Raw genomic sequence first — 23,788 nt, 5'->3', positions numbered from 1 at the left:
GAAAAGGGCAAAGGCCACCAGACCTTTCCGGGGGCGGGGCCGGAGCTCCGTCCAGACGCGTGGTTAAAGGGGTCTCGCCGGGCAGCCGTTTGTCTCGTGCTCCCGTGCCTTGTGACCTCTGCCAGAGACTGGCACCCTTCACAGGGTCGGTGGTTGCCCTGTGAGTTTTGGGGACACCACCCTTTGGCCCCCCAGCAGCTTTTCCTGGCATTTTATTTTTTCTGCTCTGCACTGTCTGCTATGGAGCCGTGGGTGGCCATGTACCTGCTTGGGCCCCTGTTAGACCTGTACAGGTGCCTGGAGCTCGTGCTGCAGGCTGGTGCCCTGGTGTTCATGTACCAGGAGGCAGAGATTGCCTTGGACTCCCTCACCAGGGAGGTCCTGGCAACCGCGTGGCATCAGCACCCGACGATAGACCGGCCCATTTGGACTTTGGAAACGAGCACCGACTGGTGGGACCGTGTGGTCCTCGGACGATGGGACGACTACCAGTGGATCCGGAATTTCCGAATGAGAAAGTGGACCTTCTTGATGCTGTGCACCTGGCTGACCCCCGTGCTGCAGAGAACCGCCACCCGGCTGCGGGCACCCATCCCCGTCAACAAGAGGGTTGCCATCGCGCTGTGGAAGCTGGCCACACCGGACAGCTACCGCTCGGTGGCACACCAGTTCGGGGTGGGAAGATCCACCGTTGGCGTTATCGTCATCCAGGTAACTCCCAGGGGGAGTGAGATGGGGGGAGGGTGCTCCACTCCAGGCCCAGGGACACCCAAGACTCCAGGCTGGGTCGCTCAGGGGTTTCGACCGTCCCTCCCTTGCACCGGCCCACTGGTGGGGGGGGGCGTGGGGTGAGGGGGGCCCTGGGGGTGGGTGGGTGTGTGTGTGTGTGTGTGGACAGAGGGAATCAAGGGGGGACCCAAGGGAGCGCACACTCACCCCTGGCTGTATGTAATGTGTTCCCTTGTGTTTCTCTGCACCCTTCTGCAGGTCGTCCACGCCATCAACGACGTCCTGCTGCCAAGAATCATCCGCCTGCGCGACGTCGATGAGACCATGGCCGGCTTCGCTGCCCTCGGGTTCCCCAACTGCGGGGGAGCCCTGGACGCCACCCACATCGCCATCCGGGCCCCGGAGCATCGAGCAGCCCACTTTATGAACAGAAAGGGGTACTGCTCCATCGTCCTGCAAGCCCTCGTGGATCACCGGGGTCGCTTCCTGGACATCTACGGCGGCTGGTCCGGCCGGGCACATGACGCCCGCATCCTCCGGAACTCAGGACTATTTCAGAGGTTGGAGGCGGGAACCTACTTCCCCCGGCGGGACTTGACTGTCGGGAATGTGCCGATGCCCATCTGCATCGTCGGGGATGCGGCCTACCCCCTGATGCCCTGGCTCATGCGGCCCTACACGGGGCAGCCGGACCAGAACCGGGCCCGGTTCAACGACCGCCTCAACCGGGCCCGAAACCCAGTGGAGCTGGCGTTTGGACGGTTAAAAGCCCGCTTCCGTTGTTTGCTCACCCGTCTCGACATGGGTGAGCAGAATGCAACGGAAGTGCTGGCCGCGTGCTGCGTGCTCCACAATATTGTGGAGCGCAGTGGGGAGGCCTTCCTCCCTGCATGGGTGGCAGCTGAGGCACAGACCTTGGACCAGCCCGACACAGCTGCCATCCGCCAGGCGCGCCAGGAGGCGGTGCGCATTAGAGAGGCCCTGGTGGACATGTTTGCCCAAGCCCCGTAGCAGGGTCGCTTGGGTCACCCCAGAGTACTCCGTCCCAGCTCCTACCCTTCCCCACCTCCTCTCCTTACCTCCCCCCCCCCCCCATAGTGTAGTAAAGCGTCGGGTCACAGCACATCGCGGCCGTCATCGAGTCTGTTCGTCGGGTGCGTCGGGTGTAGTTAGGGTTTTTCTTTTAAGTTAGGCTAGGGTTTAGGCCACCATCGCCGTCCTGAGGAACAGCCAACAGGATTTGGGACTTGTGTGGAAGGCTTACATCAGTGCCATCTTCAATGGATCTCCTGGCTGTTCCTCTCCTGAGGCCCGGAAGGCCCAAAGGACTGACATGGCCAGCAACACCACAATCATCCGTCGAGGGATCTCCTGGCTGTTCCTCTCCTGAGGCCCGGAAGGACCAAAGGATCGAGGTGGCCAGCAACACCACAATCGTCCTCCCTGCGCCTAACTTATGTTTTTGAATCTGTACTGTACTGCATATTGTAACCATTTTTTTCTGCTTGTTTGTTGCTATGTAAATATAGTTTCTGGTTTACATCTTTACTGAAAAGTCTCAGTATTTCTTTATGCGCCGCGAACCAATGACCACTGAAAAAGCCCCCCCCCCCCCCCCCCCCCGGTGATAGAGTCATGAATTTGTTGTCCACAGTTGTAACCCTCTTAAATTGAAGTGGCTAATTGGCATCTCACAATTTCTGTACAGTTACTAGAGGAACACAATAACCACACAAGATTGAAATGAAAACAGAACTTTTTATTTACAAAGGGGGGGGGGGGGACCTTTAACTGCGAGAAGGAGGGGGGGGCAGTTACTGGGACGGGTGGCCCCTGCGAGCGCCCCTCTGGGGGCGGACCTGCCCACGCTGGGCAGACCGCGTTGGGGCAGCCTGCACGCTGAGGTGCCCACGAGTAGGAGCACGAGTAGGAGCACGGTCTTCAGGGTCAGGAGCAGGAGCATGAGCAGGGTCAGGGTCAGGAGCATGAGCAGGGTCAGGGTCAGGAGCATGAGCACGGTCAGGGTCAGGAGCATGAGCAGGGTCAGGAGCAGGAGCACAGTCGGGGGCAGGAGCATGAGCATTAGCATGAGCATGGTCAGGAGCAGGAGCAGGGTCAGGAGCAGGAGCACGGTCAGGGGCAGGAGCATGAGCAGGAGCAGGGAGAGGAGCAGGAGCTGGGAGAGGAGCAGGGATAGGAGGGGGCATGGGCTGTGCTCCCAGAGGGATGGCGGGGGCATGCAGTCCGGCCATGCCATAGTGGATGGCATGTATTAAATGTGCCGTCAGGGTGCCCATTGTGGCACGCATCTCGCGGCATTCCTCCAGGAACGCAGCCCATCCCTCCTGCCGCCACTCCTGGTCCCCCTGCACACGCTCCGCAATGGAGGTCTGGATCCCCTCCACCGCGGTGACATGACGCCGAAGCAGCTGGTCCCGGTGTCGGAGCCTGGTCCTCCGGGCTTGGGCAGCTGGGGGTGCCGCTGCTGCTGGAGTCGCGGGTCTGGTGCTTGGTCCCGCTGCAGGGAAGAGAAGAAAGGACGGGTCAGTCAGGCAGGCCATCCACTGTCCCCACACCTCCATGCCCTCCACCCCAGAGCCCCAGGTGACCGCACAGTTGTGGCTTGGGCCCACTCAGTTCCCCTCCTGCTCCCGGGGGGTGTTGTATGTTGGCAAGAAGGACCACCCCTGGGAGTAGGGTCCTCCCTGCAGTATTGTAAGCACCGGTCTGTATCCTGGCTCCGTGCAGGGCAGGAGGGTGCTTGTGCTGCGTTCACCTGTGGAACTCCCTGCCGGTGGACACTGTGAAAAGCTTAGGGCTAATCACTGGTGTTTGACAGGGAGCGAGATGCATCCCCACGCAGTGCCTGGGAGCACACCTGTCAGTGGCGGTCTGGGCTCTCAGATCCCATTGCGTGCGATATCTCCTGGTCAGAACCAGAAAGGGTGACTGGGTGGGGGGATGTCCCATCCTTGCAGCAAAACTCAGGGGCCCATCTCCCTCCCACTATCCCTCCCGCAAGCCTGGTAGCCCAGGGACAGGTGTGGCCGCAGTGGGGACTTCCCTCGGGGAACCTGCCAAGGCACTGGGAGCAGGTGAGCGGCTCGGTGGCGGTCCACGGTCACAGGACTGTGACGCTGCACTTATCCCAGGAGCAGCTGGCTGTGCCTCACAGCCAGGCCTGGGACTGTGTGCCATTCCCTGTGCTGCACCCCTTGGTGGAGCAGCAGGCTCTGAGCTGAGTCCCTCGGGCCCTGGCCGGTTCCAGCCGGCATCCACCCTTCCCCCTCATCCCGCTGAAATGTGTGTGAGAAGCACGGTCCCAGCCGGGCCCGCAGCTGCCTGCCACGGCCACCTGCCGCTCAGTCACCAGGCTGCACGTGGTTGCACGTGCTGCTAACTGCCGCATGCTATGCAGCGTGCAGCTCACGTGGCCTGAGTGACATGCTCTCCTCTTCCCCCCTCCGGACACTTGGGTCTCGCTCCCCCCCGCCCTCCGCCCCCCGCCCTTTGGGAGTGTAACCTTCAAAGACTCACCAGTGGGTTCCTCCCCGGCCACAGAGGAGCTGCTGGAGGGGGCCTGCTGGGTGGCAACGCTGGCCTCCTCTCCCGAAGCGCCGCCACTCTCGTCTTCCTCCTCCGGTTCGGTGGGACGAATGATCGGGGGGTGCTGGCAGGTGTCAACGGGGACAGCTGGGCCTTGCGGGGCTGGCTCGCCCAAAAATGAGTTCAGCCGCTCAAAATAGGGGCAGGCATCAGGCCCTGCTCCCCTCCCCTCCGTGGCCCGCACGTACCCCAGCCGCAACTCCTTAACCTTCGAGCGGACCTGCTCGCAGTTGCGGCTGGGGTGCCCTTGCTGGGCGAGGTTCCGGGCCATCCGGGTGTACAGCTCAGCATTCCGGCGGCGGGACTGGAGGTCATGGAGACACTCCTCCTCCTCCCACAGGTCCAGGAGGGCCTCCAGCTCCCTGGGGGTCCAGGATGGGGCCCTGCGCTTCCGGCCCCTGGGGGCTTCCTCCTCTGCCCCGGGTGACGGTGGCTGACCACCTCGAGCTGCCATGCCTCCGCTGAGGTGGCTGGGCAGCACACTTGCCACATCGCAGAGCTGGGAAGGGAGGTCGCTGAGGGCCTCCTGCCACGTGCGGCCTGTAGTGTGCGTGCTCTTTAAGCCCTCGGGTAATGCGGAAGTCCGTGGCTTCTACGGGGTCTCCCGCCGTCCAAACCGCTTTTTTACGTTTCTTCTGCTTTTCCGGAAAAGCTGTCTACACTGGCCCTTTTCCGGAAAACTTTTCCGGAAAAAGGACTTATGCCCGAGCGGGAGCATCGTACGGTTTCCGGAATAGCGGCTGATTTTGTACAGTACAGCATCGTTGCTTTTCTGGAAATTCAAGGGCCAGTGTAGACAGCTCGCGGCTTATTCCGGAAAAGCGGCTGATTTTCGGAATAAGTGGCCCAGTGTAGACACACCCAGGGAGTGGTTGGCTGACTGAATTTACTCATCACTCTGTGTATTAGGTAAGGGAGGCAGATCTTTTAGGTGGCTCAGGGAGGGGCTCTATTACCCTATATAGTCCTTGACTTTCACAGGATTTTGGGAAGAGGAAATGAGAGGTTGGATTGGAGTCACTAAACTCAACCACATTTGCAGAAGTAATTTCAAATCCCCAAATACAGACCAAAGAGACAGCCTCACAACCAAAGAGGCACGGCTTGCTGTGTCCAAGGCACAGCTTGCTGAAATTCACTCCAAGTGAAATGTAACCAGCCACAAAGATTGTGGGTAAAGCTTCTTTCTTTAGATTGAGCCTGCTGCTACATATTCATTATGATATTTTTTCTCAATTAGAAGCAGTGTGGCTTAGTAATACAACTATATTTTCAATAAGGTGAGTACAACAATGATGTACAATTACAGTCTCATAATTTAACACATAGGAGCACTGTAAAACAACTGGAAAGGACTTTGATTATTACAGCTTGCAAATGGACCAGGAAAGCCATTTACCATCATTACAAAGTTAGTTCATTTTGGTGGATTTCACACATGCAGAAAGAACAATGCATGCTACAGAATGAGATTTCATTTTACAGCTGTATTAACCAAGTGCTTAAAAGCTTGAAGCGGTCCCATGGGTTTTGAAGGATTTTTCTCATAGCATTAAAAAGGAAAAAAAAAACCTTACAACTGCACAGTTAATAGGACCCTGCTGAAGTCTAACTTCAAAAATTCATGACCTATAAAGCCATTAAGGACCATATTTTTGTTTCTACACCATTCCTGTTAATAACGGTATCTAATTAAAACATCTGTAAAATACTGATAGTTTGTTTTTTTCAAATTTTATATAAAATTCAAACAATTGTTACCTGGTTGAAATGAGGGAGAGAAATCAGCAGGGATGGCTATTAATAATGATACTACCCTAAACTGTAAGTCATTCCTAATGTGTATCATCTCGACATTTAAATTAGTCATATCACAGCAGAGAGAAGACACATGGTAACTAAAACAAACATACAGACATATCATTTAGGCTAAAAAAGGCTATTATGCTTTGTTGATGGTTACTATCTTGTACATTTCTGATGGACTTTTTAAACAGTTACTTTTAAATAGTCAAAAACAAAGACTCTATGTGAACTTCCCTCATATCCTTGCATAATACAAGAAAGCAAATTATTTTTTCTGTTGGTTGGTTTCCTTCCTCCTGCCATCTGACCTGATGCATACCTGAGACCTCTTTTCCACACTGTGTTCCATCTTCAGGACAGCAGGAGAGTTTTACCAATGCTTTGCCACTGGGTTGCATATTAGTATCATTTCCTTTCAGTGCTTTGCAGCGAGACATGTTCATGGCCTGATTGCACATAGTGCTTTGAGTTTTATTTTGTGAGGAGGAAAGAGGCAATAATGTCAAGACAGAGTCAAGTTTCTCCAAACTAAATGCTTCTCTCATAGCAGATGTTGTAGGATATGGTCTACTGCTTGTGGGAAACTCTCACAGGTTAGGTAAGGAGCTGGTTTAATTTTGTCTTCATCTGCTGCTCGATATTTACCTGAAATAAAAGAACAAAAAGGTGCTTTTTAAAAGCTGCTTTGGCTGTCCAGCCAGCCTAGTCTTCCCTGTAGCTAAAACAGATTCTGTCAGATGCTCCTATCACATGTGTTTCACAAACAAAGCCCTTTAAAAGGCGTCACCACTTGGCATACTCCTTGACCTAATGCATCACAGATGATCTTTGCAGCGTTAGGCTGACATTCATTTAAGACTCTATTTAGATTCCCCCAGAGGTGGTTTGACCAAAACCCCAACCTAATTTTGCAACTGATTAGTTATGTGATGGAGTTATTTGAACCCCCTCTACTTCAGTGAACAAATTTATCACGAATTGTCAAAATCCATACGGTACTTACCAGTCTTTACTAAAATACCTAACATGCCAGCATTCTGGGCTCCACCAACATCATCCCTACAATCCTGGCAGACAGAAGAGGCAACAAGGTTAATCTAGAGTTACAGAAACAAATTTGTTTATGGGCATTCGGTGGTGCTCACCACCATGCCATGATCCAGGTAATCAAAACAATAATACGCCATATCCTGAAATTACCACTTGGACAAAATGCACTAAAGTTATCTCTATGGGAGCTTTGCTTGAGAAAGGACTGCAACATTTAAACTAAATCTCATATATGGCTTAAATACTCAAATTGAGGACCAGTTTTTAAAAAGTTTGTATGTGCCTAAAGATGCAGAGAGATGCTTAGTAGGGTTTTGGTGTTCAGGCATCTAGTGATACTTGGAAGACTGCCTCTTTGCATTTTCAGGTGCACTCAAAACTTCAGAAATATCAGAATTCAGGCTACCTGAGTGCTTGACATTGAAATATGAATACTGTTCTTTTAATGTGCACACATTTGTAATTTATTAGGTTTTAAAAAAAAACCAAAATCCATCATGTAGATGTCAATCTGATGCTTATGTGGGTCATCGATAAAGTTGGAACCTTTAGGCATGTCTACACTCGTGGCTTCTTGCACAAGAATTATGCAAATGAGGCTAAGCATGGAATATCGCTTAGCCTCATTAGCATACCTAATGAGCCACCATTTTTGCAGAAGAGGCTCTTGCGCCAGAAGGAGCTGTCTACACTGCCCCTTCTTGCGCAACAAAAACCCTCTTGCGCAATGCCATTATTCCTGAAAATAATCGGCGTAGTGGCATTGAGCAAGAGGGTTTTTCGTGCGCCAGAAGGGGCAGTGTAGACAGCTCCTTCTGGCGCAAGAGTGTCTTCTGCAAAAATGGCAGCTCATTAGGTATGCAAATGAGGCTCGGTGATATTCCATGCTTAGCCTCATTTGCATATTTCTCACGCAAGAAGCCGCGAAAGTAGACAGCCTTAGATTCAACACACTGACTTCTGCCACTTGAGCTAACGGACAGATGATTGTCATCCTTAGGTCAGAGGAAGTCAACAGACAGCCCATGGGGCAAATCCAGACCAGCATATACTCTTGAATGGACTGCAAAATCTTTGACCAAGAAATCTGGACCTTGACAAAAAATAGACGACTCTGCTCTAGTGGACCAGCACTAGAGAGAGAATGAGATGTATTCTTTGCCAGGAGGTTTCACAGATATTGGCTGACAAAATGTTGATAGGGACATTTTGGGTTCCACTCAGACCCTGGAAGGGAGTATAGACTAGTGAGCACAGATTCTTCTGTCAATTTCTCCCAATATTGACCTCTTCTGCTCTGGCTTACTTCCCAATGTCTGCTTCCTTCTCCCACTCAGACTTCTTGTCCCATTCCTTAGCCTGCCTGTCCCAGTTTCTCCTCACATCTGCATCATATCTGACTCCTTGTCCCAACCCACTTCTTTCCCTGCCTTTTGGTCTGGCATTAGTCCCCTCAGTATGCAAATCATGTAACTTCCTCCTCCATGCAGCATTGGTGCCAATAGCAAATCTCTAAAAGCAAAAGAGACAGGAATACTGTTCTCAGTTCTAGTGCCTTAGCCTACCCAGGCCCAAAAGATCTGGGAGCAACCATTACAGGAAAATTCTGGCTTTCCCTCTGTAGCCCTGGGCTGGAGGCAACACGCTCAGTCACTCTAGGAGGATGGCATATAAAAAAAATCTGGTCAGAGCTAGCAGTTGTGAAAGGTTTGGGCATCTTCAAATGTGAGGACAGATGCTTCCAACACTAGCTGCTAAAAATCAAAGTTTCTATTGAGCATGAGCAATTTGATTTTTTTTCCCCAAATGTTTAATTAGAACAGTCACCCAAATTTGGGCAGATTTTTACCAAGACCGCAAAAGACACATACATGACTCAGGCCACCCATTTGCCAAATTTCAAGTTCCTGTTCCAGTGCTAATGGGGTGCTAGTGCAGTTCAAAGAAAAAGGTGCCAGAATTTTTTAGCTTGGGGAAAGCAGAGTACCGTATATTCCGGCGTACAAGACGACCTCTGATGTTAAAAAACATCCCCCAAAAATCGGGGGTCGTCTTGTACGCCGGATGCCCCGCCGCCGGAGCCCCTCCGCGGCTTTGAAAGCCTCGGGGGAAGCCGGCGGCGGGGCATCCCAGGCGCGCATGGGCTGCCCCCCCGCCGGAGCCCCTCCGCGGCTTTGAAAGCCTCGGGGGAAGCCGGCGGGGGGGCATCCCAGGCGCGCATGGGCTGCCCCTCCGCCGGAGCCCCTCCGCGGCTTTGAAAGCCTCGGGGGAAGCCGGCGGGGGGGCATCCCAGGCGCGCATGGGCTGCCGCCCCCGCCGGAGCCCCTCCGCGGCTTTCAAAGCCCCGGGGGAAGCCGGCGGGGGGGCATCCCAGGCGCGCATGGGCTGCCCCCCCGCCGGAGCCCCTCCGCGGCTTTCAAAGCCGCGGAGGGGCTCCGGCGGGAGGGGGGGGGGGGGCAGCCCAGGCGCTCCTGGCGGCTTTGCTCCCGGTGCCTCTGGTCTGCTGGGGACCATCTCCAGCAGACCAGGGACACCGGGAGCAAAGGAGGCGGAGGGGCGCTGGGGTATAAGATGAAACCCTATCTTTTAATTAAAAAGATAGGGGGTCGTCTTATACACCCAGTCGCCCTATACGCCGGAAAATACGGTATTTGCCCCTTGTCAGTCTCAAAAATACCTGAGCAGTTTTAGCTGAACTTTTCAAAATATAATCAAACTCAGACAACATGGAAAATTCTAGTGCTATGTTGGTAAAGTTATAAGCAACTGAAAACAGTATTTTAATGGGAAGTGTTGGACAACCTGAACCAGTGGCACTACAGCCCCAAGTACAATGTAATGCAAGATGAAAGCCATTCTGAAACATTAACCAATTACTCTGTACTAATATATATTACAACATAAAGGTCTGATCATGAAGAAGGATCCATTATTCACAGCCATTTATTCCTGTATTGAGACCTGCTGAACTCACTAGAGGTAGAATTCCCATGGACAGTTATTTGCAAGATCAGACCCCAGGTTTCTCCTGACAACATGGCTTGGATAATTTGGTTACTACCTCAAGTGTATTACAGAATTGTAATTACGTTTGTAAACATGGAATGTTTCAACCTAGTTTTTAGTAGAGTACTCAGGAGCCAGACACACAAGAATGATGGTCTTTGAAGGGATTCAACTCCACTCTGGCCCAAGTGTGTATTTTGTAAGAACAAGCTTTTGGATTTTAAAAGTGTGTTGTAATTGCCTATTCTTAGTAGCAGAGCTAAGGAAATGTGTTCCCTCACAATAAACGAGTAAGTTGCCAGTGTCCCTTTAAAGAGTTACTATTTTCCTTTTGGGGGAGGGGATTTTTAAAAAATAGTGATGTTAGAGGTACGGGATCATGGAAATGCTTATTTGGAGTTGGGAATCTATGACAAAGCTGTACAGAGGAAGAATGGTCCTAGAGTTCCACATGGAGCTGGAATTCAGGAGGGGTGGTTTCTATTCCTGGCTATAGACTTTGTGTGACCTTGGGGAAACTCAGTGAGGCCATGGAATTGATTACTTGGATGGTGGATTAGGCCCTAAGTGTATCAGTTCCTCTATCTCTGAAATGGGGGGAACTGATAATAGTCTTCAGATATGTTAAGAGTTGTTATAAAGGGGATGGTGATCAGTTGTCCTCCATGTCCTCTGAAGGTAGGACAAGAAATAATGGGGAATAAAAGATTTTAGGTTAGATACCAGGGAGAATTTTAATTAAGCTCTAGACTAAGCCTAAGGGAGTTTATGGGACTACGTCAGTGGAGATTAAGAATACATTGGACAAACACCTGTCAGGGATGGTCTAGGTTTACTCGGTCCTGTCTCAGTGCAGTGAGGTTAACTTGACTTTTTGGGATCCCTTCCAGCCCTACATTTCTATTATAATGTTTCCCTACTTTTACAAGATGCTGGAAGGATATACTCCTCATAATGCTCACATACCGTGGAGATGGGGTCACACAGGTAGGTAGATAACAGTGTGCTTACTCAGTCCTCATACTTACATCGCCAATCATAACAGTCTCCTCCGGCTTGCAGCCAATCCCCCGTAAGGCTTCTAGGAAGAAGGTTGTCTCTGGTTTCCCCACCACTGTTGCTTTGGTGTCGGTAGCATATTCCAATCCAGTAACAAAAGGTCCAGGGCCCAGAGCTAAGCCATCTTTCCGCTTATAATATCTAGCTTTATGTATAGCTATAAGAGGGGCACCATCAAGGATCAACCTAGAGAGACAAGGGAAGAGGAAAAAAAAAATTAAGCCTTGAATTCATGGATATGTGCTACTATGGGCCTAATCCTGCTTCAAGTGATGTACATGCCAAAAACTCATTAGCTTAAATGAAAACAGAATCAAGCCCCAAATTGTAGCAGGGTTGAGAATTAAACTAATGTTTTACTGAGTGAGTTGTATAAATAAAGTTACTTCCTCCACCTTCCAGCCACCCAAACCAGGTAATAAAAATACCTAATGAAGCCACTGTCTTAAAATGACTACAAGAGCCAAAGAGGGGTTTTTTTTTTTTTCAAAAAGTTATGTATATATTTATATTCACTCAGTGATGGAATTAATTCCTTTATCTAACAGAACCTAAGAGTTACTTTCCATTGTTGATGGCCGAAGTAAAAACTCATTTGATTTATCCTTGTAAATATTTTATTAGATATTAACTGTAGATAGTGCTTGTGATTTTGATGGATGCACACATTTAATTTCCTGCTAATCTTCCAAGGCCTTTGCTAGGTGGATTAATATTGCAGTGCTTCCAAAATTACTCTGCATAGGAATTCTGCAATATAGATTACTCAGCAGAGCAATTCTTGGTACTGCTTGTTCCATCTTCCAACTGCCCACAATATCTGCACAGTTCAAGACTGACATTCAGGATTCCAGCTTGCCCTAGTTTGAATGAACTCCATGCAGAAAACATGCAACATGGACTCTTCAGTTTATTTATAGGAATAAAAGAATGTTAAAATAAAAGACATGCACTAGTTATAAGGAAAGATCAGTATGTCCACGGGCATAAATATCACACACATATATTCACTACAACACTCAAGTAACTCTTTGATTCTTGGTACTGATACTATCAGAAGTTACATTTTAGAAACAAAGTTGTTTTTTCCCCTTTTGTTATAGGGAGAGAAAAATTCAGAATGAAGGATTAGTGAAAATGTCTGATCAACACATCCTTAACATCTCTGATTAGAATACTGAGAAACTGAGTGGAAAGCCTTCCACTTGAAGCTCTCAGCAATCCACAGCGACTGGGGGCTTTAGAAAGTGGATGTAGAATTGTTTTCGGAGAATAAGAGTTATTTCCTCCCTCACAAATTTTAGACTGTTCTCACATTTCCTCAGCCCCATTATTATTCCAGTTCTTTACCAATGCTTGCTATAGAGGTCAGCATGAAATTTAAAACACTACCTTGGGTTTCTGCAGGCAAGAATGAAATTAGTTTTCATTCTTCCTGCCACACAATTGACATGCTAAGAAGGCTAAAATAAAGCTGCTACTAGCATCATTTGGAAAGATCCAGGTAATCACGAGTGGAATAGTATTCTGAATATTACTGCTTACTACAACAATCCTAAAAATCTCACTGTTACTTTGTGCTCTACCACCTAACTGCCTTCAGTAGCCATCAGTAGTCTCGTGGCTCATCTCCAGAGCAGTGACCATCTGTCTTAGGAGTGTGTGTGTGTGTGTGTGTGTGTGTGTGTGTGTGTGTGTGTGTGTGTGTGTGTGTGTGTGTGTGTGTGTGTGTGTGTGTGTGTGTGTGTGTGTGTGTGTGTGTGTGTGTGTGTGTGTGTGTGTGTGTGTGTGTGTGTGTGTGTGTGTGTGTGTGTGTGTGTGTGTGCGCGCGCAATGCCTGTTACAATGAGGCCCCAATGGAGAGCTCTAGGAATCAGTGCAACACAAGTAAATTATAAATTAAACAGGAATGTTTGTAATTTGGGAAGTGGGTGGTTGAAGGTTTCCTTAAATTAATTTTGGGCATGCCTGTGAGTGTCCTAGGAGTTAAGGGTACTCCACTTGTCTTACAATCAGATTTTTTTATGTTTACATTTTGCCATCACCTATATTATAATTCTTCACAATGGACACAACAGCTCCATACACATTGAAAGCATAATCAGTAGCGCTGGAAAATCTGCCTAAATGCTTATCTGAAGGAAGGGGCCTGGTACTACCATGCACTGCTCAGCTGTTTCAATCCTCTCACCAGTTCTAGTTTCACTGCAATAAAAGCCCTCTAGAATGACTGTATCTATAAAAGCTGAGGTAATGATCATTGAGTGCTTCCCATTTGATTGTACAGCAAATTCTTCAGATACTGGAGATAATTCCAAGACTTAATCACAATGAATAGAAATGTAGCCAGTGCAATGGAAAAAGCAACAATGAAATAGCTCCTCCTGCTTCTTGAGCTATGCTATTTGGCAGTTTCCTTGGACTGGGCAAGGAGGACTTATTCTCCTTTTAGTCCCAATTATTTTGTACAGAAACCTTCAAGAAAAATCTAGTGTGTAGAAGAGCAACCTCTTTCTGACCCTTCACATTCTTTCAACACTAATACCTGTATGACATTCTGCTATAACTCTTCCCAAAGAATTGGATTGCTCTACATCGGAGTGAAAAAATATCAATTTTTACATTTGAAATTGGATTTTTCATTTAAATTGGATTTAAAATTAAGCAAACTATTTAAAAAAAGAGGTAAAATAAAATTTAAAATCACTGACCTGTTAAGTTCTAAATTTATTATAAGCAATTAAAATTATTTAAATTAAATACAAAATAGAATATAAGCAGTACATGTTTGCAGCCAAATTTTAAGTAAAGTTCTACCAGTTCTGTAGTGTGGGTCACAGTTTAGGCACTTAGAACCAGTTTGCCAACGTGCTAAATCAGTTTTTGCCAGCAGTTCCAATCAGAATATTTGCCTTGGTTCAATGATCAGTTCATTCAAAGTGGAAAAATTAAACTATTGGGCACTAAAAAAGCAGAAAAGCTTGTTTTCCTTTTCTAGTCTATGAATAAAAACTAGGTTTGAGAGGAGGAGAAGCTCTACTATTTTTAAATCTGGAAGAACACAGTGAGAAGAAAATTTAATTAACAACAGATCGTTCTTCCTTTGTTTAATACATCAATTGGTTTTAAATGCAGAAAAAGTGTTTATCAAAAAGTTTATCTAGCACACTAGAAATTGATTTACTAAAATTTAAATATTGCTTTGTGCATATTACATTGAATTTAAATTCCCACACAGTTTGAAACAAGTCACAAGTAAAATAGTAATAATCTAGTACAGTACAAGCTGTGTTATCCGGCACTTTAATAACTGAAAAACTCAGTTAACTGGCATCTGTCAGAGATGGCAATACACTTCCTCCTTCAGTTAACTGGAAAAATTCTGATAGCCATCCAGCATCATTTTTTTGACATTTTCTAGTGCTTACAGAAGCCAAGTTTTTTGTAAACTTGTGGCAGTAAAGTGTGTTTATGTCATGCTTCTGTGTAAACTGTCACCAGCTATTATCTAACCCATCCTGCAACTATGACTAGTGTACAGTTAAAAATTCGAGTATCCAGCACATTTAACTGGCTACTCCCATTTCCCATGAACGCCGGCTAACAAAACTTGTGCTGTCCAAGGGTTCTAAAACTTCATTGCTCCATGACCCCCTTCTGATCACAAAACTTACTACACAATCCCAGAAACTGTGACTGAAACCTGAGCCCACCCAAATTCCACTGCCCCAGGGGGAAGAGGGGAGCAGAGAGGGCAAAGCCAGAACCTGAGCTCCCCCTGCCCAGGAGATGTAGGGAACATAGCCATAGCCAAAGCCAAGGGCTTTAGCCTTAGGAAGGGGACCTATAGCCTGAGCCCCCCTGTCCAGAGCAGAAGCCCGTGGCCCCTGCTGGCTCAGCAGGTGTTTGAGCCCTGGACCCAGCAAGTTTAAGCCAGCCCTGGTGACCCCATTAAAATGGTGTTCCATCCCACAATTTGAGAACTGCTGATCTAGTAAAGAAAATGGTGAATGATGCCTTTCTTATAGCATCATAAAAATTAAGAACCTGAATTAAGTTTCCGAATCTTTATTAAGCTATGTAATAGCTTTAAAATGTGTATCCTCCTAGCTAGCCAAAAAAAAAAGACAAAATTTAGTATAATGGTTGTAGCTAGTTGTAAATCAACGTTTTAATAGTTGCCTATCAGTGAAAAACAACCTTTTCTTTAGGTAAATAACTACTAAGCATCAGTCCCTGTTTCTGCTTGCTGATTTAAATTAAAATTAGAATTGGGGATTCAAATCACTCTGCTTTAAATCAGTCCATCCTAGTCTAGATTAGGCTACATGCTTCTGCCTACATATGCATTTGCAAAACACCATAGGCACCTGCAGTATTATACAAATGATAACATTTCACTTGTAATAATGCAATGGAGTAAAAAACTGCCAAAAAATCCTTACACTGAATCAATTTAATCCAAAACAGATTCAACAAGAATAAAGCAGCCATTACTAGTCTGCTCACAGTCAGTGAATATCAGCTGTTACTACCTTAGATATGCATCAATGTCACATTTGTTGGGGCAGAAACCCAACAGAAGATCTACAGTTTTCACCCATGTTTATTTACACGGTGTAAATCCATATCTGCCTATTCATTTTGGAGTTCAAGCTACTGGCACCTTCTACCCTCCAACACCTTGCCCTGAGCCCCTTTCTGCACCCTGCACGTCCTATCCCATCCCTAAATTCATGGCCGCCTACAATTTTCCTACCCAAATGTGACTCAGAGCAAAAAGTTTACCCCCCCCCCATGTTCTGCACCAAGGATGCATACCCCCTATGCCACACCCTCAGTTCAGTTCTCTCTTTTGCAGCAGGGCCTGCCCCATTGTGCTGTGAGGGAGACTGTCACAGCTGCAGTGGTGGGGGCTGGGATTTCTCCTCAATGACAATAATCAGGCCAAGCACCAAACCCTACAGTTAACAGTAATGTACCCAATTCAGCTGTGGGGTAATTCCACTCCCTTCCACTCCGGTTTAATTTTATTTTTTGCCTATCTTCTGTCACACGGGCACAATGGAGACTGGATCCACTGGTAACCTTGAGCAGTAATGTCACCAATCACTCGCTTTAAGTATCCTGGGCTCTAGACTGAGGCAGCTAATTGCTGTTATTCAGCTTCCAATAGGTTCACAACAGACATAACCAAGGCTTGACAAACTGCTGAATCTACTCACCCGTGGCAAGTAGATTTCAGCCGGTCGCTCCATGCACCCCATTCACCGGCACTTCGCACATGCATAGTGCCGGTCTGGTACATGCGTAGTGCGGGGCTGGTGAGTGGCTCTCGCCGGGGTTTGTCAACCCCTGGAAATAGCCATAACCAAAGTGAAGCAGGAGTGGGAATATGTGACAGGTTAACTTTGTGCAGAGGGGAAATTAAAACCTACCCATGACTGCACTGCAAAGCTCTAAACCCAATGCCGCTAGTGAAGTGCACTAATGAGGTAGCCAGAAAGTAAGTGTCGGGTCAATAAGTGTTTTTATTACATGGAGCTTGGCATGCAGATAAGATCCTGCCAGTTTCCTGCTGAAGATACCACCTCTGAGGTGCAGCCAAGAACGATCATTATAGTCGGTTTCAATTCAGTTGTTTTAAAGATTTTTTTTTTCATTTCCAAATAAACAATTGTGGCAGAGCACAGACTGGTAGATATCCATCGATAAGCCACATGTTTCAAAGCAGAGTAGGAAGTAGAAAATGAGACAGAGGCTTCAATGGGCTCTCAGAGAGGGGGGCCTTATGCAGGGAAGGGACATTGCCCCCTCCAGGTCCTTTTGAAGCACAGGATTGAAAATGTATTTTACTCTTCTATGCTTCTCTGCACAGTGCCGGCCCGAGCCTTAATCTGGCCCTGCCTCTGCATTCCTCACAGCTAGGCAGGACAGGAGCCCACAGTGACTGAGGGGTAGGAGGAGCAAAAGATGTGCAGTCTCTTAAAGCTAACACAGTTTTCTAGCAAAAAGAATAATTAGTCCAAGTTAAATGGGTACTAAGCCTGGAAACTAGGAGAAGAGCAGCGTGTGGCCGAAGGTACTGCACAAGGGTATCTGAGCCATTAGCTATCATCTTTGAAAAGTCACGGAAGTTGGGAGAGATACCAAAAGACTGGAAAAGGGCAAATATAGCACCCATCTGTAAAAAGGGAAATATGAACAACCCAAGAAACTACAAACCAGTCAGTTTAACTTCTGTGGCAGGGAAAATAATGCAGCAAATAATTAAGGAATTAATCTGCAAACATCTGAAAGAAAATAAGGTGATAGGTAACAGCCAGCATGGATTTGTAAAGAACAAATCATGTCAAACTAATCTGATACTTTCTTCGATAGCATAACGACTCTTGTGGATAACGGGGAAATGGTGGAGGTTGAATACCAAGACTTTAGTAAAGTATTTGATACGATCTCACATGACCTTATCAACAAAATAGGGAAATAGAACCTAGATGGGGCTACTATAAGGTGGGTACATAACTGGCTGGATAACCATTCTCAGAGAGTAGTTATAAATGGTTCATAGTCAATGCTGAAAGGGCGTAACAAGCAGGGTTCTGCAGGGGTCTGTTTTGGAACCAGTTCTGTTCAATATCTTCGTCAACAATTTAAGTATTGGCATAGAGAGTACGATTAAAAGGTATGCAGTTGATACCAAGTTGGAAGGGGTTGCAAGTGCTTCAGAGAAGAGGATCATAATTCAAAATGATCTGGATAAACTAAAGACATGGTCTGAGGTAAATAGGATGAAGTTTAATAAGAACAAATGCAAAGTACTCCACTTAGGAAGGAACAATGAGTTTCACAAATACAGAATGGGAAGTGATTGTCTAGGAAGGAGTACTGCAGAAAGAGATCATGGGGTCATAGTGGACCACAAATGAAATATGAGTCAACAATGTGACACTGTTGCAAAAAAAGCAAACATGATTCTAGGATGCATTAAAAGGAGGGATGTGAGCAAGACTGAGGATTCATTCATCCGCTCTACTCTGCACTGATTAGGCCTCAGTTGTAGTACTGTGTCCAGTCCTGGGCACCACATTTCAAGAAAGATGTGGAGAAAATGGAAAAGGTCCAAAGAAGAGCAACAAAAATGATTAAATGTCTAAAAAACATGACTTATGAGGGAAGGCTGAAAGATCTGGGTTTGTTTAGAAAAGAGAAGACAGAGAGGACATGATAACAGTTCTCAAGTACCTAAAAGGGTGTTACAAGAAGGAGGGACAAAAATTGTTCTTGATCACTGACGATAGGACAAGAAGCAATGGGCTTAAATTGTAGCAAGGGAGGTTTGGGTTGGACATTAGGAAAAACGTCCTAACTGTCAGGATGGTTAAACACTGGAATAAATTGCCTGGGGAGGACTCTCCATTACTAGAGATATTTAAGAGGAAGTTGGATAGGCATCTGTCAGGGATAATCTAGATCAGACCTGGGAAAAATATGGCCTGCCAAGCCACCAGATCCAGCCCGCAGAGGCGGCGGGGAGCCCCAGGCAGGCTCCCTAGCTTGCCCTGTGCGCCCTGCAGAAACATGGCTGCAGGGCTCCATTTCTGTTTAAAAAATGGAGGGGAGGGGGGGAAGTTTTAGGAGCTGCCCCGCCCTCAGCACATTCCCATTGGCCAGTTTCTAGCTGAAACTGGCCAATGGGAGCTGCTTGTTGAACTAACAGGCAGCTAAGAAGAATCACACCCCCTGTCCTGGGCTCTGTTATTCATGATGCACATAGCCAGGCAAGCAGGCTGGCTGGGAAACATTTTAAGCTCTGCAGGCACGTAGGCTAGTTTGGCAGCTGGCAAGTAAGTCTCTTGGCTACAGCCTGCTTCTGGTACCAGCCCTTTCCTGCTCTAAATCTCTACCCCCTCCCCCCACTCAACATACCCAAACCTTCTGTCCCCCCCCCTTAAACCCGTACTCCCTCCCAGATCTGTCACCCCAATCTCCTGCCCCAGATCACAATCCCCTCCTACGCTAGGTCACATCCTAAACCCCTGCACTCCAGTACGGGAAGAGTACGGGCCTCAACCATTTTCCAAAATCTTGGTGTGACCCCTGAGTCAAAAATTATTGCCCACCCCTGATCTAGATGATGCTTGGTCTTGCAGTGAGGGCAGGGGACTGGACTTGATGACCTCTCGATGTCCCTTCCATTTCTCGTATTCTATGCTTCTATGGGTAGGTCAAATGGCACTGCACAAGCTACTAAAAAACTCAAATGCAGTCACTTGTTTTAACCACGCTGTAACTCCAGCAATCTAGTGGTTTTGTCTCTAAACACTACTCCTTGATATAGCATAGGAACCACCAGCCTGGATCAGACACAAGGACCTACGTTTTCCAAAATTCTTTTCCCACTGTGGCCAGTAGCAGATGTTTCAGAGGAAAGTGCAAGAAATCCCATATCAGGAAGATGCTGGAGGATTGGGTGAGGAGGGGAAGGAATCTGTACCTCATTTTAGATCTGCAATCCCTAACAATTATAAATTATTTTAAATCCTGACTATTGAGGCTCCAAAAAGTATTAATTCTGAATATTCTTATAACTCATACAAATATCTAATCCCTTTTGGAATCTTGCTCACTTCTTGTGCTAAACAGCATCCTGCAAAAATAGTTTTACAGATTAATTGCAGGTTGTGAAACCCATTTAATTACATGCTAAAATAAATATGTAGTTAAGCCTCCAGACCAAGCAAGCCTGATGGCTGTCCCTCCATATTACTCCAATGACATCAGAGAAAGACACTTGGAGACTCATCTAAGTAACTAAGCATTCTTCTTCTGGTGCCTCACATTTCCCTTCCTGCCTATAATTCCTCACACTGGCTGTGTCTAGTCCTAAATTAGACAGTAACATCTTCAGAGCAAAGATGTCATATTGGTACAGTGCCAAGCAGCTGGAGTCTTAGGTGCTACTATAATACAATACTTTACTTCTGGCTACCAGAAACTGGAGTGAAAGACGGGGTGGAACCCTCCCTAAGGCCATGTCTACACTACAGCTAAGATCGATGCAGCTGCAGTCGGTCTTCCAGGGTTTGAATGAGTGGGTCAAGTGAAGACACACGAATCTGAACTGAGAGGGTGCCCCCGTCAATGCCAGTAGTCCAGCTCCTATGACGAGTAAGGAAAGTCGAAAGGAGAAGTGCGCTCCCTTCAACTTCCCACAGCGTAGATGGCGCCAAAATTCAATTTAAGATGCTTTGACTCAAGCTACGCAATTAAGGTAGCTGACTTGCGTATCTTAATTCGAAAATTATACCCTAGTGTAGACCAGGCCTAACTGCTCTGTTCTACACAATCCCCATGACCCTTTGGTACATGCCACAGTCGGAGACAGGATACTGGGCAAGATGGTCCATGGTCTGATCCAGTGAGGGAGCTCTTCTCACAACTTACCGAAATGCTTCATTCATCATCTGATAGTTCGAGTGTTCAGGAGCTAGTCCTATCACCACGGCATTGGGATCATTTGTAGGTATCCCTGGAAAATTAAAACCAAAATACAACCCCTTAGATTTACTGATTCTGAAAAACATGTAAACAACCATTTTTGTCTTATAAATTAAGACTAATTCACTCACTGGTCATATTTAACAATATGTTCAGCCTTCTGTATGGCTATATGCTTCCCTGGACCTCCTCTACAAAGTCATAAGAGAAGGGCTTTGTGCAGGACAGCTACGAAGAGTTGGCAGGTGGAAATGGAATCATTGCCTACAACCCCTACAGCTTGTGGAGAGGCTGCATGGACATGTCACTTCTACAGCCCATGGCTGCATTAGCAGACAAGCTCCATGGGGGCTCCCGACACAGGGGAATCAGAAACTTTTGGATCCATGTGGTGACTGGGTCTCCAATGCAACCCCAAGCTCCTTTCCTCACACTGCTCCAGAGAGAGACTTTCCACACATGCCTGCAGGGAGTATGCAGTCCTAGTGTGCAGCTACTTCTCAACCTACCTCTTCAGCCAGCAGCACAGCAGTAGTTCCACTGTGCCAGGCTTTCCAGATCCAAGGGGGGATGGGCCATCTGGCCCATGCTTAATCTAACTATGGCAGAGGCTATTAAATAAAGAATGAACGTTGACCAGTTATCACAAAGTTCCTATTCTAAGTATATGGGGAAACTACAGCGTCTCAGGAAGCAGTCCTTTGTAAAACTGATGAGGACATGTACAGACATTTTAATGGTGACCACTATGAATAAAAGATAAAAGGATTACTTTGCACCAAGTGCCCTGTGTAAGAAGAGGAGTACAAAAATGAATGGATTCCCTCTTCTGCGCAAAGACACTAACTAGAAAATCTGAACAGGAAATTATAACCTTCTGAAACATGGTGCAGTTTTAACTTCCATTACCCTTGCTGATTACGGTCCACAAGGAGCCCTGTCAGGGGAAAAGTAGGCAATCAGATGAATTGCAACTGATGGAAGAAAGTCTCAGTGTCCCAGAGGCAGATAAGATTGGATTAGTTAATTGATATACCTGGGGCTAACCCTTTCCTGTTGAACATGGAGGCAAGTATTAGTTTTGGTTTTCAGAAGAAGTGTTATCTTCTTTGGTCTAACCCACAGACACCTCTTCATTTCAGGATTATGGGCACAGTAAGCCGTTGGACAACAGAAGACAGCATTTCCTGACACAGATACTTTAGCTCTGTCCTCAAATCCATAGTTACATACATTAATCCCTATTATGTGTATCTCTTTCAGAGCTGACAACAGACAAAGGGTTAGTGTGTCAGGATTCTGCTGCTCTCCACAAAGGCTCAGAACTTCAGATCAGTAATTGCAATCACAGATTCACACAGTCACATACACTAAAAGAGTTAGCTAGTGCAGGGTCAGAGGATACAAATTCTTCACTTTTCTCAACCATCTGAAATAGAAATCTCTGAATGCTTAATCTGCATTGTTAATTTCCAGGTACTCTGCATGTTAAATTGACCATGATAGTAAATTTAATCACATCTGATTATGGAATTTCATTTCCTCCGATTATGGAAAGTTCCTTTTGGGGAGGGGTTTATTTTTTGGCAAGCATGATTGTCGGTATTGTAATGTCATTCCGATTATGATGGAAAAGGTCTATCCGGAGAGGAAGGCCTGGCAGTAGGACCTGAAAGCCATCACACTTTGGATTAGTCTTTTGTGCAAGACTGTTACATGGCCAAGGCCTCCTTTAGAATACCTTATCTCACATGCTTTGTCCTGCACTGCCTAGAGGAGCACAATTATCATGGCAGCTCTCAGATGGCGATGTCATCTCTAAGCCCTGGTCTACATTAGGACTATATTTCGAAATAACCCCCCTTAGGTCACACTTATAAGCAGAGCGTCCACAAGCCCATTATTTTGAAAAAAAAAACCAGACTGTTTAATTTGAAATCTGTACTTTTTATCAGGAGTAACGCTAATTTCGAAATAGTTATTTGGAAATAGTGGTCATGTGGATGCTCTGGTGCCACTATTCTGAAGTAACTACTCCCCAGAGTAATTGTTTCCTGGGGCTCTAAGCCCGAGTTAGCATGTCCTCATTAATGGAGTCTGCCTCAGACTAATTTTGAGGCTTCCCCATAGCATGGACACACTAGTTCAATTTTGTTAAACTGGGAGTTAAATCGAATTTAGTAATTTTGAAATAATTTCCTAGTGTAGATATGGCCTCAAGTAGCTAGTATCCACTAATATCCACTAATATCCATTAGTATCCACTAATATCTTTGTAGAACAGGATCAAGTCATAGAACCAGCAGCTGGAGCCAGTGCAGGGACAAGGGCACCATGGTGATATGCCCATAGTGGAGGAGACAGGCAGCAGTATCCTGCACATGCTGGAGTTTTCGCACTGCTTTCACATTCAGCTTATTCCATACCCTTGCTGAATCAACAGATCTGGAGCCAAACAGATTACTGTCCAGTGTCTTTCACTGCACATCTTTCAGCTAACCCAAGAGCCAAACACAAAATGCAGCTCTTAGAGACACCATGTAGATTTAAAACAGTCATGGAAAGCATTTGGGTCCATTAACCAAAGAATGGATTACACTTATCCCATCTGATGTGGGGAAGATTATCCAAGAACAATTCAATAGCAGTTACTAACAGAAATTCTCCATTTTACTTAACTGTTTCAAGCATGCTACTGAGTGTAAGTATGAGAGACTACATATGGAAAATACCCAATGCAGTCCATGTCGAGTCTAATCAATGCACAGAAACAGCACTGATTTAACTGATTTAATTGATTTAGAAACAAACTGCAATTCCTGGCCTAGATAAGGGTTGTGAAAGCATGGATACAGAAGCAGTCCCCAGCAACAGGAATCTGATTTAAAAAAAAAAAAAAAAAAATAGGTTATAAAGTTTTACTGCCCACAGCTCATTGAGACTTTTCTGAAGAATACTCAATAAAATGTTGGACTACATTTAAATAGAAAATTCCCAGCTCCTGTCACAAAAGGACGAGGACCTATTGAAA

General features: G+C 46.5%; 1 protein-coding gene across 3 annotated transcripts in view; it reads right to left on the bottom strand.

Moving 5' to 3' along the window:
• Positions 1 to 5,583: 5,583 nt before the first annotated feature.
• The window catches only part of HDHD2 (haloacid dehalogenase like hydrolase domain containing 2), a 29,052-nt gene continuing 10,847 nt past the window's right edge, over positions 5,584 to 23,788 (bottom strand). For all 3 annotated transcript variants that reach the window (XM_006136754.5, XM_006136755.5, XM_006136756.5), the window contains exons 4-7: positions 20,704 to 20,788; positions 11,226 to 11,442; positions 7,145 to 7,208; positions 5,584 to 6,786 (exon numbers count right to left, since the gene is read on the bottom strand). In XM_006136754.5, coding sequence (XP_006136816.1) covers positions 6,683 to 6,786; positions 7,145 to 7,208; positions 11,226 to 11,442; positions 20,704 to 20,788 — 470 coding nt within the window. In that variant the 3' untranslated portion in view covers positions 5,584 to 6,682. The remainder of the gene's footprint in view (positions 6,787 to 7,144; positions 7,209 to 11,225; positions 11,443 to 20,703; positions 20,789 to 23,788) is intronic.

The sequence above is a fragment of the Pelodiscus sinensis genome, chromosome 6 (assembly GCF_052426305.1).
Source record: "Pelodiscus sinensis isolate ZL-2025 chromosome 6, ASM5242630v1, whole genome shotgun sequence".
NCBI classification, from domain to species: Eukaryota; Metazoa; Chordata; order Testudines; family Trionychidae; genus Pelodiscus; species Pelodiscus sinensis.
Note: the sequence above shows the minus strand (reverse complement) of the source record. Positions and strands in the feature narration are given on the sequence as shown.